Source organism: Etheostoma cragini, chromosome 12, assembly GCF_013103735.1.
Source record: "Etheostoma cragini isolate CJK2018 chromosome 12, CSU_Ecrag_1.0, whole genome shotgun sequence".
Classification (NCBI taxonomy): Eukaryota; Metazoa; Chordata; class Actinopteri; order Perciformes; family Percidae; genus Etheostoma; species Etheostoma cragini.
The window spans coordinates 6,657,983-6,674,148 of record NC_048418.1 but is presented as its reverse complement, the minus strand read 5'-3'; the positions used below and the strand labels follow the sequence as shown (position 1 = coordinate 6,674,148).

Here is a 16,166-nt window from a genome sequence, read left to right as displayed (position 1 = left end):
CCCCCCCCACACCCCTATTTCTCTGCCATTCAAAAATGTTTTTGTGCAGGATGTCTGTCCCAAGTCATGCGCATCTGACAAACCTTGTGATGATTCACTCTGCAGCGTTTTAACTCCCCCGTCTAGTATCGGCTAAATATGATGGAATCTCGACCGGGGTGTTACCAAAAAAAGTAACAGGGAATTTTCAAAACTTTTGCAGAACCAAAAGTAGACCTGTGTCATGCAGTAAGTGGAAATGCGGTATTAGTAACTATCTGCTGAAGGAAATGGAACATTAAGCATCTAAGGAGTGGGCATGGACAAGACTTAAATGGAGAGAGAATATTGGACTGGAATTTGTCATGTCACCAGTAACTTCACTTTAAAAAAAATGCCAAAGTTGTTCTGTTTCTGCTGGATGTTTAAATAGGCTACTGTTTGCCATGACAACTTTATATACAGTATATAAATGTTTTCAGCTTGCTTCACTGAAATAAATAAATAACTTACCAACCATTAAGGTGTGGTTGGGTATAAATGCTGTAGCGGGCCTTTCAACCTTTAGTCTGGAAAGACTATTTCTTTGAGGAACGTATTGCCTCAATATTGTAGGCGTTATTGACCGTGTCATTAACTTGGCCTCTCCCTTTAATCCAGCCATCACACCGTCTTCAGAAACAATCTCTTTCAACTTTCCATTCGACCAACACAATCCCTTTGCCCTAAACTTCAACTTATCTTCAAACCCTCCAACTGCCTGGCGCAAACCAACACACAGACAGCGTGACACACATGCGTGCTTCTCTCCGCCTGCTCGCTAGATAAAACTAAATCTCTCTCCAGTGCTCGTTCCAACTAGGCTCACTCACTCAGAAGTTTGATCTTGAGTTGCCAGAGAGATGCCAGGGTGAAGGATTCACTGGTCCTCAAAGAGTCCAGACACACACTGTTGCATCAGGGGACAAGAATGTTCTGCTCAGCAATCATAGGACTGTAATTACATAGAAACACTGCTGAGCTCTGCAGGATGAACGTCAAGACCGGAGAGATGGAACAAGGGAATAGAAGATGGCAAATACATGATTTACAGCAGACAGAGAAGGGAAGGCTGGGTCACACAGAGAATATGGTACAGAGGGCAAACAATCCCAACTTGGAAAAAACAAGATTAGGATCAATGTTAAACGAAAGAAAATGTCATCGGTCACTGCTAATAATTATTTACCTTTATACTCTTTTATTTGACTGCATGAAGTCATTCCCCTTTTGTAAAAATGCCCTGACTGACCTGGTCCTCAATATGGTGTGACTGACACCTTGTGGAATCCTGTGGAAATGTAACCACAGATTTAACTCCAAAATTGGCTTGAACTAAGCTTTTTCCAACTACTCCAAAACTTTGCAAAAAAAGAAACAGCCCTTTTTCCAGGACACTGCATTTTTAAAATGCTTTTGTAAAAAATAAATATAAAAAAAAACAACTTTGGAGATCTTCATTGTAAAGGCTTTAAACAATGTTTTGTTGAATGCTTGTTCAATGAACCATAAACAATTAATGAACATACACTTGTTGAACGGTTAAAACGTTATTGACAGCTTGCAGGCGGTAGGCAATTAAGTTCACATTTATAAGAAAATTAAGAAAGTAAAGAGACCTGCTAATCTGCGTGAACCCGCTTTAGGTATGGTGCAAGGAGGCATGAGGACAGCAGATGTGGCCAGGGCAATACATTGCAACGTCCCTAGTGTGAGACACCTAAAGACAACGCTACAGGGAGACAGGAACCACAGCTGATCGTCCTCGCCGTGGCAGACCACATTAACACCTGCATAGGATCAGTACATCTGATTACCACTCCCGCGGGATAGGTACAGGATGAAAAACCCCCGCAAGAACAGGCCAGTCTGGTGCAGTACATGAGGAGATGCACTGCAGAACTTAATGCTGCTGGTGGCCACACCAGATACTGAGGGCTACTTTTGATTTTGACCCACATAGTCACATGTCTGTGAAAATAGTTCAGTTTGTATTAGTTGTTAAATCTTTTAATGTTCATACAAATATTTGCATATGTTAAGTTTGGTAAAATTATAAAAGCAGCTGAAAGTAAAAGGACTTCTTTTTTTGATTAGTAATAGTAGTAGTAAGAAGTTACATTTGTACATCCTTGGGACCAATGAAGACCTTAAATTACAAATCCTCCGGCAGGAAGATTGGAAAAGAAATGTCACAGTAATTTCAAATCTCAACTTTTATTATTTATACATTCACCACTGATAGGCGTACTCAAAGAAGAAATTTAAAAACAAAAAAACAAACCTTTGTACTAAAATGATAAAATAAAGGTAACAAAAAAAATGGTTAGAAAACTCCCTCTTGGGCCTATATTGACATTACAGGGTAAGAGAAGTGGAGGAAGAGGAGGGAGGAATGAGAGAATCAATGATAAGGTCATAATCATAACTTGTGTCAAGTGTGACAGACATCGATTCTCCTCCAAGGAGATTCGGAACCATCGCATGGAGAGGAACACTGCATTGCCTTAGCGGTTATTCCACACCTGTCCAAAAATTACCCAGAGCTGCCTTATTTAAAGACGTGGTTTTAAGTAATCTTATATGTCTGTACAAAATGCCAAACTCTCCTATTCCAATATTTTCAGATTTATGCAAGCCTCTGTACAGAGGGCAGTTTTCTTTTAGGCAGGATTGGCAAGGAGAGCCTTGGACTACATGCAGCAACAAAAGGATTCCTCATCCTGATTTTAGAGCTGTTAAAAACACTGGAGGCGACAACAATTGATAGCAAATCATAATTGGCACCTACACTTTGGGGCAAATGGGGAACATGAGGGGAAATTATTAAAATTACCCAGCGTGCCATACTGCAAAACCGTCAAGACAAAAATTTAAGAAAAAGAGAGGCAAGAGTATAAAGAAAATATATCAAAGCTTGACAGAAGTGCGACATACAGCACTCTGGGAAACAACACCGCAAAAAAAACAACCATGGTCCCCTTCAAGCCTGACTGTGTTTAAGTGTAGATGTGCTATAAAAAAGGTGACAATTTGAGAGATGGTGACGACATCAGTTGGTCCTCTGTTGGGTCTTAGTTGTAACAAAGTACATGTAGTGAAAGGCAAATGGAAGAGGGTGGTCTCTAGGACAGTTCCATCAGTTGATTGCCCATTAACGTCGCCTTTCTCGCGGGTCGCTGCGGCTGCGTGAGCGTCTGCCCACGCCTGCTGCACGGCCCTCTGGCCTACGGTAGGCATCCCTGCGTTTGTCATTCTCCCTCACCCTCTCCCTCTCCCTCTCCCTGTCTCTACCTCGATCTCTGTCTCTGTCCCTCTCTCCGTCTCTGTCCTTTTCCTTTTCTTTTTCCTTTTCCTTTTCCTTCTCCTTCTCACCCTCACTTCGTTCTCCAGGTGGGCCGCCTCCAGCTTTCACCCTCTCCTTGCGCTCCTCTTCCCTTTTTTTCTCCTCCTCTTCATCTTGCTCCTTCCTCCGTTTCTCACGCTCCTTCATCCGTTCTGCTTTGGCAGCTTCCCGTTGGACAAACTACAATGAATAGAACGCACAGATAAACACTCTTCAGCCTTACAGTAAGGATTCAATTAGATATCTATGCCATGTACTTAAACATTTGCATTAAAAGTAGCAAGCAAAGAGCATAAACTAGTTATGTGTCTCACCTGTTCCTCTGTAAGTGGAAGCCAGTATATGCAAGGAGCTGCTTTAGTTTTGCGGAACAGATCATCAAGCAGCTTTGCAGGGGGATCCTCAGCCATTTTCTCTGCCAAAAACATTCACAATATTAGGGCTGGGCGGCTACTGCACGATTTGATTTTTTATTGATTGTATCTCAATTCATTGTTTGATTTATAAAATGTCACGCTTTCCAAAAGCCCAAGGTGATATCTTAACTGTCTAGTCTTATAAATGTGAAAAAAAACAAGAACATCGTTTTCTGTTGATTGACTAATGTTTCAGCTCTACATAGTTTTGACCAAAAGTCTATTTTACCTAATGTTAATGCAGTCTAATCTCATGCATGCATGTCTTACCCTTCTTCTCAGTCTTCTTCTCCTTGCTCTTTCCCCTCTCCTTGCGGCGCCTCTCTCTGGAGCGTGACCTACGGGGACCTTCCTCCTTCTCTTCACCGGGTTTTCCAAACTCTCGGACCTTGTCGCGATCCCACTCCCGCTCTGCTCTAGCCTTCTCTCGGCGCTCCATCTCACGCTCACGCTCGGCCCACTGGTCTCGCTCAGGGAGGAGAGAGGGCAAAGCCGATGTCCGACCACGGCCAGAGCCAGGCCCCCGTTCCTCTGCTCCGGGTTTGCCAGCTACACCCAAGCCTTTTTGGAAGTCCAGCTACAAAGCAGAGATATGCTTAGGCTACAGATGGCTAAGCAGTGTGGGTGTAAGAGAGAAAAAAAAACAGGCTGATACCATTAAGGTCTTACCTCATCCTGCTGGCAGAAGTCTACGTTAAGGACTTTTGGGTTGCTCTGAGGCCATTTAACTCCATGAAGAGCTGCCCGAGTAGCAACTGCCTCATCTGAGCTACAGTACTAAACACAGAGAGGAGAGGGTAGCACCATGAGACACAGAAAAACCTTTCACAGGTCAAAAGCAGTCTGGCTCAGATCTATAGTCCTCTTTCAGAGAAAATACATAATTGTAAAAACTCACAGTGACATAGCAGTGAGACTTGATTTTGTCAATCCAGAAGCCCTCCTCCACCAGGGTGCCTGTTCTGCCGAGCAGTTCCTTTAACTGCCCCAGAGTGAAGGGCCTCACCTAAACAAAATATTACAGAGCAATTATCAAGACGGCTTTACACAATTAATAACAATGTAAGAAAAAATGCCAAACATACATTCATTAACAATATTAATGTACTGTATTAGAATGAAGATGAACAAAAACTGCAGTGGAAAGTTGGGTCTAAGGTCAGTCCTATTTACTGGAGCAGTGAATACCGTTTGCATTGCATAAGGTCCTTACGAGATGGGAATGGTTGTTCCAAGTATTAGTCAAATCAGGTCATTAATGGAGTTCAGTGGAGGCAACCATTTCAGCCAGACTGTTGAACCTTCATTACAATGAACACAGGCAGTGTTGTTTATTATAAATTAATTCTGTAACAGCATGATTTAACTCTGTGTCAAGAACACATCACTGCGCTTGCTCAGGGAAATGCGTTTCTACGGTTGGTTCTACTCAAGTCATGTTCATCATATTGACGCAATTTGTCCCCGAATACAAACTGTAGGACTCTTATGCATTAGGATAAACCCAGTATATTGAGGGACAAGTTCAGGGGTATACGCCTGCTATCAAAGACAACAGCTCCACAACATTACCACCAATCAGTGCACACTTTATCAATAAATGTTAACATTACAAAAGCGTTCTCTCACCAGGTTGCTGATGTGAACAATGTTGGAGACCTTGCCGCGAGGTGGTGAGGGCTGCCGGGCCGTGCGAACAGGGTCATCGATTGTGATGGAAACACCCGTTTTTTGCTGGCTGATGGAGCGGCGAATGAGGGTGTCGCTGGGGGTCACTAGGATACAAGAGGAAGAACAGTCAACACAGTGTCTTGATTATCATTGACTTTATGTAGTTAACAAAATACTCTATAGAATTATGAATTCTTTTTTGATGACTGAGCTAGAAAAAGACCATCTTGTGATGGATCCATTACCAGTGTTAGTTTCTACATCATGGCTGGAATGTGATGGAGACTGGCTTTCCACGGCTCCAGGAAATGAGGTGTCCATCTTCTCTTCGTGGGTCCTTGTCATCTCTGTGTCTCCCTGTGGTTCATCCTCCTCCAGCTCATCATGTCTGCTCCTCTTTGTCTCTTTCTCTCCATTCTCCTGGCTCTCTGAGTGCACCACCTGCAATATAGGGAAGGTATCAAGACAAGTAATTCTTGATTAAGAGATGAAAGTAACCTTGAACTTTCATGATAAGCACTTTACATTTCACACTTAAAGACAGTTTGTAACCTGTTTTCCATGTAAAACAGTTCAAAGCTGTAGACCTACCTGTGTGACAGTCCGACGGATCTGAAGATCCTGGTCAGAGCACTCCCTCTCTTCATCCTCAGCACCAGAGAGGACAGCTTCCTCTGGGTGCAGGTCCACTACTGCCTCCTGCCCGAGACACGGGCGAATGTCTGGAATCAGAGACTAAGGGCAAAGAACAGAGACAATGCAAACGATAAATGTAGGGCCTGCAACATTTAACACAGAGGACAGATGCAATAGATGTGCCTCACAGTGCATATATGCATCTAAAAGAGCATTACCAGCAACCAAAATGTAATATCAGTGCTACTATCATACCTGCAAACTCAGAAGAGCTGAAAAAGGAGACGCCTCTTTACTATTTTCCCAATTCAAAACAGTGATTTTCACCAAAAAGTGACTAGTTTGCAGGTACGTACTGTGCTGAAAATACCTTGAGTGAATCTGTGGTGATGCTGATTGAAGGTTTCTTGGCAGTGACAGCTGTGCTGGAGCCCCACCTCCTCTTGCGACCGGCTGCGGCCCCAGAGTCTTGCTCACCCTCTGCACTGCCAGTGCCTGGGGACAATTTACTGCCTGGTAAGATAAGAAAAAGGAGAAGAAAACTTGTTTAATCCTCCGGCACATGGCATATACAGCATAAGCGGACATGACGTCTCAAACGATTGCACAAAACGCAGTCTTTTGGCTCCAAGTTTTTGATATATGGATAATCATTCAATCCACATGAAAGATTTATAAATGTAGAGTTCTCAAACCATAAACTAATATTGGCATGAATATAGACAATGTAAATCACTAATAGGCAAATAAAACTAACACTAATGATCAATTACACATGCAGGTAAAGAATCGGTAAGGTGTACTTACTGCTAATAGAGATCTTACGAGCAGAGAAGCCCTTTGGTGTCTGAAACACAAAAAGATAAAAACAACCCAATACATGGGAGAGGTGAGAGGCTGACACCAAGTAGTCAAGGACAGGTTGCAGAAAAGGTGGAACACTAACAGGAAGGGAGACAAGTAGGGGCTGAGAGTGAATGATAGAAACCGCTGTGCAGTCCTTTTCAAATTCAAGTCTACTGAATGGCAGTGAGATTGCACTGTACTGGTAGTTTAAGTGCATGCTAGTCATAATTATTTGACAATCTACACAAATACATTATTTCATTTAAATTGCTTTTGAAGAGTAAACTGTAAGTTGCCATCTCTGTCATACAAAGGAGGATCTTGTAGAAATACTGCAGTATAAATTTGTTATTTTTAAACTTTGTGTCTGAATAGACACATTAACTCCAACTAGTTTCACAGAAGTAAAAAAATCAACTAAGATTAAAGACAATTTGGAATTAAACTGCAGTGGCCACAAATAAGATAAACATTTTTTTTTTAATGCTGCTTCTTCCAGCAAAGACTACACAGAGTATAACTGGAAACTATGCATTTTCAAAATAACTATGAAATATAACATTCAGTAAACGTCTACTTATTCCCTGGTACCACTGACACCTGATCCTTACTGGTTTGGATATGGCCCAATCACGACTGCATGTACTGTATCTAGGCAACAAGGGTCCAATCAAAGATGGCTGAGGTGTTTGGATGGAAATCTGAAAGCGTGTTGGCTGGCAGGATGGGATCAATAGTTCATTTGGGTAGGGGCTTTGAAATGCTTTTGGCCAAAGTGTTCTCAGGTGTTTTGGCATTAGTCCTTTTAAAAATGTGGCAGGTTCTTTAACAACAGTGGGAAACAATAAGTCCAATGAGCTGGAGACCGGATGTTGAATGCTGTCCACAGTCACTATGCGCACAAACCCCAACTTTTGACGTTAGTGTTCAGTTGTCTTTGAGGCGCAGTAAGTTAGTACTGAAACTTGCAAAGTAGCAGTTGGTTGTTGTAGAAAGGAACCCAAGCTAAGGTTTTTCTTCAGTTCAAATGAAAACTGTCAAGGCCATTGAGTCCAGGTAAAAAGCTTTGGCTTCTTTGAAACCTCATTTAACATCCAAGGTTATCTGCAGGAGAATTCTGAATCCGATTCCAATAGATTATTCAAATCCAAAATGTCCTTTCTCAAGCATGTTACAGTCACCAAACATATTAGATGACTTGTCCATAATGCACCACAGTTCTTTGCAGGTGGGTTAAAAATGTCTCAAAAGTGAAACAATATAAAAACTCCTCCGTTGTTGAGTTTCACAGCAGCCTTGACATGATGCAAGCACACATCCTTGCTTGTCTTGCCTGATTAGTGGATAAAAGGCTAAGAAAGGTGAGCCACATTGACTAGCCACCTGCTTTGAATCTTCTGGTCCAATTAATAGCTCTTGCCAGTCCTATCCATGAAAATTAGGCAGCTTTTGTTGCCAGGGGTCTCCCTCTGCAGTGCAGCCTTGGGGGCTTATCTGTGGTCAACTCTGGATTCTTGGGGACAGTGGAACAGGTGCAGCAGTAGCAGTAGTAGTATGCAGGTACCAATAGGGGCAATGGAAGAGGCATGAGCACCTTTATAACAAAGCAATCATTTGGGGTTTAAACATCAGCCACAGTGAGAAAATACCCTTGCTGTTTCTGCATATGACAGTGCCAACAAAGGTTTAACAAACAGCCATATAAAAAAAATACAATTTCCTACACACATTCTACCACTTGTGAAATTGTTCACTAAGTCATCAAGTGGAATATACATTTTAAATATAGAGAAATGATTTCCAACAAAGAACAGACATAATCAAGTGACCTATACTGTTATGTATCCAGGTTAATAAAAACTCAACTATAAAAAAGATTAAACAATAAAAGATTGAATGGGTCCGTCCATCTAAGTCCTCAGCTACCAACAGCTTGGAGGACCAAGAGGATTCATGGTTCTTCAGGGGCCTTACCTCCTCACTGGTCTCTGGAAGCTTCTCCGGCTCTGCCATGGCAGTCTCCTTCAGTTGTCTGCTAAGTGTGAAAAATACATAGTAGCAGGAAAAGAGGGAACAGATGAGCAGCCCATTAGGAAAGAATCTTTTTCAAATTAATTTTTAAAATCAGTTAATGATAAAAAAAAAAAGTATGCATATAGGTACACACATATAAACTTGAAAAAGCACAACTATGTTCCTTTAAGTCTCAATACACTACATACACATTTAAATCATGGAGCCCTGAAAAAAGATATTAATGTTCTTTTAAAGAACCACAAGAGCAAGGTTGCATTGAAAACATTAAAAAAAAAATTAAAAAAAATCTGCAAATGAAGCTACTCCACTAAGACACACAAACAGCAAGAGGAGATGCTAAAATAACGGCACCTCAAGTTCATCTCACACGGTTGACCACAGTCACATTGTCATTTCACAAATACATTGCTCTTAATTCTCTAAAGGGGGTTGTATAACAGAGACAACTAGAATAGTCAAGGAATGCATAGTGACAGCAGTCCTCCTTCAGATCTGCAGAGCCCGTTTACACAGAACCAGTCGGTCACCGACAGCGACACAATGCCTCACAAATGAGAGCGAGCCTCACGTTTTCATGTCTTCCTCATGCGCGCACATGTTAATACGTCCACTTATTCCGACTTAACTTCGGAGAACTTCACAGCAGAGACGAAATGTGCTCCCGTTTGAATGCAGTGTAGGGGCTGCGACTGTTACTAAAATGACTGCATTGCAACAAGCCACCTCTCTCCCCTCTCTTCTTCCACCCTCTCACCAGAGAATACAATTCTCTCTACACAGAGAATTGTACCATATCACATCCTTTGAGAGCACTGGAGCTCATGTCTGGCGACTATTACAGTGGAAAATAAGCCGACTGGTTAACACTGGCAGTTTTACATAAAAGTTGATTAATTATTTGTTCCATCTAAAACAAGCTCCTTCCTGAGACTATTTTGAAGAGCCATGCCTCGCTGCGTTCGGAGTTTAGCGCCGTCCAAGACGATTATGATCGGAATAAAGAAATGCAAACAATGTCACTGATCGTTTTATTCTATCCCGGAATGTTGCATGGACTATCCAGACCTTCCACCGCAGCGCTGGGGAGACACAGTGGGTGTGGGAATCCGAGATTGGTCAACTCTAAAATTGGGGAAATATCTCTTCAGCCTTATATCCCTGCCTTTTTCTCACCATGGGCTTCATGTAAAGCTGCATTAAACTCTCATACATGCTGTATGAGATTATATTTTCATACCAATGTCAAACAGTTTTTTTTAATCAACTAGTACTTTAAGAACATCTTTTAAGAGTGACACAAAATGTATCATATTTTAGCACACCCATGACTATTCTATAAATCAATACATTTCATTGATGATTTCTACATTACACATTATTTGGTTTATTCAATTTATATTTACTTGTTTCCTCTGTGCACAATGTGATTGTAATTGCGTAGTATTTCTGGCAGAGTGGAAGTAAGTAACAGTGAGAGGCACAAACCCCAGACCTGCAAACTCTTGAGTAGCGAAAAAAGTGACATAACACTTAACAGACAATGGAGAAAAAGTCGCCAGGGGCATGCAAAATGTTTGGACATTTAAGCATAAATTTGGTGGCCTTTAACATAATTTAATGCCTGTCTTATTGTTCAATGCTTCTGAAAAAATACTTCAACAGCGAGAGGGCTACTGATGTAGGGACAATGTTCATCAATCTGCCTGGCTCTGTGGACATGTATGGATCCTTTACCTGCTTTATTAAACAAAAACATGATTGTCTAATTCATGTCGCAATTTATTGTGGATCTAAAACTACATCACATAATGCCTGCATCGGTAAAAAAAAAAAACTGACGATATTTCACATTTACATTTAACATTGCATTAGTTCTTAATTAAAATATTCTTGACAATTTAAGTTAAAACCAATTCAAAACTTAAATAAGTAATGGATTCATTCTAATATACTTGATCAACTGAGCAAGAATTGTATTCTTTAAGAAGCCTGTCAGAGTCTTTTGATTTCCACTACACTCTAGCTTCCTTTTGGGTGTCATCTTTCCTCTCTCTTTTCTTGTCTATTGATGTACTCCACATCTATGGGAATTAAGCAGGTGTGACTTAAGAATAAACATTAACTTTGCTACATGCACAGCAGGAGAATTTTACTCAATGACAGGATAACCAAATATGTAAACCATACATGCTTGATGTGTTTTGAAAATGAGGCTAGTGGTCATAAAAGGTACATGCATGGTGAATGGCAACTTGTTCCATAAAACTATTTTTTATAAGAATTAAAAATGTATTCAATAAAGTCACCAGCTGGACTTATATGAGTAGTCGGCTGTTTGGTCGCCAGCCAGCCGTCCCTTATGGAAAACTCTGATTGTATAGGATGTGTTTTATAAGAGCAAGACTTAAAAGCAGACCTTTGTTTGTCCGTTTTCTCCTCTCTCTCGTTGTCCTTCTTCCTTTGGGACGCCTCTCTGGTTGGTGCTTCAATGAATGGTTTCTGGGGATTTAAAAAAAAAAAGTGTATATCAAAGTTCTTTAAGTAGTTAACGTAAAGCCACTAAAAGGAAAAATAAATACCACAAATAAAGCCATCATGAGATTTGTCTGTGGCATAACTTGATTTTGGATCAATCTATTTTCTTAAAAATTGTGATTTTTAGCTAAGTTGTGGATCGTTTTTACAAAATCTGGTGGTATGTAAACTTATAAGCAACGGACCTTGGTGTGACTGTCTCCATCAGCAGTTGCGTTACTCTTCTCTACAGACATCTCTCTTTTGCCAGGGGAGGCTTTTGGTGTTTCCTTTAAACCCTCAGCCTGAGCCTCTTGTGTCACCCTGTGCTGTGGTGAGGAATCTCTTTCAGGTGTACCATCCTAAAAGAGACATACAGAAACAGATCACATTTTATGTAATAACAATACAACCTGGATATTAATAGAACATGAAAACAGATTCTTTGTTCGATTCTTACCTTATCCGGATTCAAGGGCATACAGAGCATCTGACTAGTCTACATGTAACAAGCAAGTAAGCTAACTAGTGTTGTACACAATGACAAACAGAGCTAGTTATTTAAACTATAAAATGCGTTTGCACCTGCCCCTTCATCTAAACATTCACATGTGCATGGCTCTACTGTTTTTTTTTCTCTCTCTCTCTCTCTCTCTCTCTCTCTCTCTCTCTCTCTCTCTCTCTCTCTCTCTCTCTCTCTCCAACCCTAACACTGTGCTGCTAAACCCTTAAAGAAACCTTAACTATACCGAGGTGAAATTATTACCGTAAAGGCATGAAAGCTAGCTTAAAATGTACTGAATTGTCAAGCATCAATGAACAATGATAGGTCTACTCTCTTTTCCTCATAGAGGCATGGTCAGAAAACATCTGCACAATCCGAGCTGAACTCTCCATGGAGCGCTAAACACACCTAAAAACTAGACACTGCTTGTATGTCTGAATGTATAGTTAAAAACCAATAACATTAATTTATCCCATTTATAAATGAAAGTAGCAGACTGCTGCTGCTGTGATAATACCATCTAACTGACAGAGGGACTTTAAACAACTATTGCTAAATAAGACAATGTATTGCGGATAGATGACTGCCATGGTGCTTAAAAACTTCAGTCTATTCCTGTTTTATGAAGAAGAAAAAACAGCATGCCTGCATTACATTTAATTAATGGTTAAAGGCCTGGGTAACACTTGCTCCACCTTGATTATGCCTTTTTAATTTATTATCCGATACAGTTGGTCGCACAAGTGACTAAAGTGATTAAATGACGATGATATAGCATTTAAACTGCGCGTTTTCTATTTTCTGCTTAATTCAGGTCAATTTTTGGCTTGATGAAGTGCTTAGACATAAAACATGCATGATAGGTAACTCCTCCCAGTGCCATTGACTACTGGCATTGCAACTGGAGTTGGGCATTGGCTACCCACTGCTCCTTATTAGTTAGAATGGGTTAAATGCAGAGTGTGTTCATTGTGTGTGTAGATGTGCTTAGCAAATAAAGGATATATTATATTATTTTTGTTTATCAGTGTAAAACAAATGAAAACTATATTGAATGAAAAATCCCACAATAATAGGCACTGTTTGTGAGAGGTTCCTTTTAGACCACTTACCCTTCTAATTCTTGAAGTGGAGCAGGTCTTCTCTTGAAAGGATGTGGATGAGCCAGAGGACCGAGAAGACGAGGACCGAGAGTCCGATTCTGACGACGAGGAATCATTAGATGATGATCTTTGTCTTACTAGTTTTTCTTCCTTGTTTGTAGCTCTTCCCCTCTGCTGTGCAGTAGCCACTGGGTTTGTGGGACCCTTACTTTCATCCACTTCTTTTGTTTTTTTGGTGGATTCCTTGGCAGCCTGTTCCGACTTCACAGTATCTGCTTTATCTTTCTCCTCCAATACTAGGCTGGTGGCCCCTTCTTTTTTGGAACTTAGGACCACTGAGGTGTTAACAGTGGTCTCCTTCTCAGGCTGGGCCCCTTCAGATCCTGGCGCCCTGGCAACAACCTCCTGTTTTGTCCGCATCTGTGGATCTTCCTGTTCAGCGGAGGATGGGAGGGAGGAAACATGTGAGGCCCGAGGCTGGGCGGTATCAGAAAAGTTACGAGGCCGTTTTATGACCATGGAAGGGGAAGAAGATTGGAGCTGAATTGGGGAGTCCCGTAAAAACCGGAATTTCTTGAATGAGGACTGAGGCAACTGAAGTGTTGCTGGCAAGGGTGCACCGGATTCTGCTGCTTCACACCGGGACATTGGAGTATGGGCATCTTCTTGCTCTCCTGCTTCTGTTGATGACTTTCTACCTGGTCCTGTGGAGAGGGGGGGAGGAGTGGGCAGGGGGGTAAGACCAATCTCACGGCCATGTTTGGAAGGAGGGAGGTGACTCTCCCTATCCTTTTCAGTCCCCCTAGCTCTCTCTTTCTCCTGTTCCAGGGCCCTCTCCTGCTCCTCCTTTTCTTCCTGCATTGCTTGCTCCTTCTTTAACCTTTCTTGTTCGAGTGCCCTCTCCATCTCCTTCTTTTCCTTCTCTAAAGCTTTCTCTCTCTCCAGCCTCTCTTTCTTCTCCTTTTCGGCTCTTTCCTTCTCCTTCCTCACCTGTTCCAGAGCTGCCTCTCTCTCCAATCTCTCTTTTTCCTCCCTCTCTCGTAAGGCCTTTTCCCTCTCTATCCTTTCTTGCTCTAATGCTTTGTCCCTCTCATTTCTCTCCTTTTCCTTCCTCTCAAGCTCTAACCTCTGTTCTAAGGCTCTCTCCCGCTCCAACCTCTCTTTCTCTCGCTCCAAGACTTTCTCTCTCTCAATTCTCTCTTGCTCTAAGGCTTTCTCTCTTTCAATTCTCTTTTGCTCAAAGGCTTTCTCTCTTTCAATTCTCTCTTGCTCTAAGGCTTTCTCTCTTTTAATTCTCTCTTGCTCTAAGGCCTTCTCTTTCTCAATTTGCTCTTGCTCTAAGGCTTTTTCTTTCTCAATTCGCTCTTGCTCTAAGGCTTTTTCTCGATCAATTCGCTCTTGCTCCAAGGCTTTCTCTCGCTCAATTCGCTCCTGCTCCAATGCTTTCTCTCGCTCAATTCGCTCTTGCTCTATGGCTTTTTCTTTCTCTAGTCGCTCTTGCACCAGGGCTCTTTCCACTTCTAGTCTCTCTTGCTCCAAGGCTTTCTCCCTCTCTAGTCGCTCTTGCTCCAAGGCTTTCTCCCTCTCTAGTCTCTCTTTCTCTAAGGCTTTCTCTCTCTCTAACCTTTCTCTTTCCAACCTTTCCTGCTCTAAAGCCTTTTCTCTCTCAATCCTCTCCTTCTCCTTTCTCTCAGCCTCCAGAGCTATTTCCCTCTGTAGCCTCTCTTGCTCAAGAGCTCTTTCTCTCTCCTTCCTTTCCTGCTCCAAAGCCTTAGCTCTTTCTAGCTCCATTGCTCGTACCATTTCTTCTCTCTCTCGCTTCTCTCTCTCCTCCTTTTCTCTCTGCAGACGTTCATGCTCCAGGGCCCTCTGTCTTTCAAGCTCCTTCTGCCTCTCCAGCTCCAAGGCCCTCTCTTGTGCCAAGGCTTGTTCTTGCGCTTCCCTCTCTTTGGCCAAAGCTAGTTCCATCTCCTTCCTCTCTCGTTCTAGAGCAAGTTCTCTCTCCCGCTGCAAAGCCTTTTCTCGTTCTTCTCTTTCTAATGCCTGCTGACGTTCAATTCTCTCTTTCTCCAGAACTCTCTCATGTTCTTGCTCAAGTTTTCTCTGCATCTGTAGCCTTTGCAGCTCAAGGGCCTTTTCTCTTAATATCTGAGAGTCCCTCTCTCTGTCCCTCTCTTCTGCTGCTGTGGCTTTGAGCAAACTCACAGGTACTTGAATATGAGCCGACTGTGCTCCTGTGATACCCTGGTGAGTGCCTGAAATCATGGGAAATGACACAGGGCCTGCAGTATTGGCTGTGTGAGTGATGGCAGATACCAGACCCTCTGGATGACCTCTGCCAGGAAATGATGTAGCCGGAGTACTGCTGTCCTGCCTATCACCTTCCCCAGCGCCGCGGTGCCAACCTGCTCCCGAAAAAGCACCTTCTGATGCCATTTTACGTGCCAGAAGGGTCAGTGGGCCTGGCTTGCGCTCAGCATGTCCACTCCTCTGTGGCTCTGGGCTGCTACTGCGGCTGCCGCTGCTGGATGAACCAGAGCTAGAGGTACTGGATGAGCGCCTAGCTGGGGCTACATCTGGACTAGGGGGGCTCTGTTTAGGGGTGTCAGGCAAGGGGAATGATAACTCTGGAGGTGGGGAGGGAGGAGGTGTCGGCTGGCGGAGTTGAGGAGACAAAAGGGAAGGCATGTGCTGCTGCGGGGGTTGACAGGATGCACCAGACCTCTCTCTAGTTGTGGGCACTTTTGCTGGCTCTCTGTGGCTTCTTCTTCGAGCACCGCTTTCCCAGTCATCATCGTCACCATCCTCCTCGCCATCCTCACTATCGTCATCGTCGCTGTCAGCAGCAATTTTGTTGGAGGCAGACCCCTTGTCTGGCCGGCGCTCACCACCAGGAACCACAGAGCCAGAAGCAGGAGGACCAGACATGTCAGCCTCCTGGTTCCTGTTACCCTCTTCCTCATTCACTGCGCCAAACAATCCCTCTCCACCAGAGGGGCCAGGTGGCTTGTGCTGCTCAGCCAATGCTGGTGTGGCATCCTGGTGAGGACAGAAGGGGGGGGGGGGGGGGGGGG

The 16,166-nt window shown here is 42.8% G+C and overlaps 1 protein-coding gene across 5 annotated transcripts in view; it reads right to left on the bottom strand.

Moving 5' to 3' along the window:
• Nucleotides 1-2,217: 2,217 nt before the first annotated feature.
• The window catches only part of acin1a (apoptotic chromatin condensation inducer 1a), a 16,332-nt gene continuing 2,383 nt past the window's right edge, over nucleotides 2,218-16,166 (bottom strand). The window contains exons 5-20 of one of the 5 annotated variants that reach the window (XM_034887252.1): nucleotides 14,732-16,131; nucleotides 14,662-14,683; nucleotides 13,102-14,016; nucleotides 11,691-11,846; nucleotides 11,387-11,469; nucleotides 8,908-8,965; nucleotides 6,895-6,934; nucleotides 6,458-6,600; nucleotides 6,043-6,186; nucleotides 5,697-5,892; nucleotides 5,410-5,555; nucleotides 4,679-4,786; nucleotides 4,450-4,557; nucleotides 4,051-4,357; nucleotides 3,679-3,779; nucleotides 2,218-3,544 (exon numbers count right to left, since the gene is read on the bottom strand). In XM_034887252.1, the coding sequence (XP_034743143.1) occupies nucleotides 3,173-3,544; nucleotides 3,679-3,779; nucleotides 4,051-4,357; nucleotides 4,450-4,557; nucleotides 4,679-4,786; nucleotides 5,410-5,555; nucleotides 5,697-5,892; nucleotides 6,043-6,186; nucleotides 6,458-6,600; nucleotides 6,895-6,934; nucleotides 8,908-8,965; nucleotides 11,387-11,469; nucleotides 11,691-11,846; nucleotides 13,102-14,016; nucleotides 14,662-14,683; nucleotides 14,732-16,131 (4,299 nt within the window). In that variant the 3' untranslated portion in view covers nucleotides 2,218-3,172. Of the gene's footprint in view, nucleotides 3,545-3,678; nucleotides 3,780-4,050; nucleotides 4,358-4,449; nucleotides 4,558-4,678; nucleotides 4,787-5,409; nucleotides 5,556-5,696; nucleotides 5,893-6,042; nucleotides 6,187-6,457; nucleotides 6,601-6,894; nucleotides 6,935-8,907; nucleotides 8,966-11,386; nucleotides 11,470-11,690; nucleotides 11,847-13,101; nucleotides 16,132-16,166 lie in introns of all 5 variants that reach the window. The other 4 variants (XM_034887249.1, XM_034887250.1, XM_034887251.1 and 1 more) reach the window with 4 other exon arrangements.